At 69.0% G+C, this 310-nt stretch overlaps 1 protein-coding gene across 1 annotated transcript in view; it reads right to left on the bottom strand.

Annotated features, from left to right (window-relative positions):
• The window catches only part of LOC105304826 (transient receptor potential cation channel subfamily M member 1-like), a 56,355-nt gene that overhangs the window by 53,435 nt on the left and 2,610 nt on the right, over positions 1-310 (bottom strand). The window contains exon 4 of the mRNA XM_023522694.1: positions 257-305. Within this exon, the coding sequence (XP_023378462.1) occupies positions 257-305 (49 nt within the window). The remainder of the gene's footprint in view (positions 1-256; positions 306-310) is intronic.

Below are 310 nucleotides of genomic sequence, written 5' to 3'. Positions count from 1 at the left end.
CGTAAGAAATAACCGCAGTAACGATCAGGAGCGGGAAGCCCTGGACCACGTGGCACGTGGTGACGGCCCGAGGACAGTGTCTGCAGGGCCTGGGGACCCGGGGCAGAGCATCGCGTCCTCGCTCAGCGAGCGCGATTCGGCCGGGGGCTAAGGGCCTAACCGGGACGGAGGTGCCGGCTTTGGGGCCGGCGTCCGGTCCGGTCCGGTCCGGTCCGGTCCGGCCCGGCCCGGCGTCTCTGGCCTCCCCGGGACTTACGCGTGTTGATCTTCTGCAGGGAGATGTGCTTCTCCAGCTGCCTCCGGAGCTTCG

This window comes from Pteropus vampyrus, unplaced genomic scaffold (assembly GCF_000151845.1).
Source record: "Pteropus vampyrus isolate Shadow unplaced genomic scaffold, Pvam_2.0 Scaffold355, whole genome shotgun sequence".
Taxonomy (NCBI): Eukaryota; Metazoa; Chordata; class Mammalia; order Chiroptera; family Pteropodidae; genus Pteropus; species Pteropus vampyrus.
This window is presented reverse-complemented; position numbering and strand designations above follow the sequence as displayed.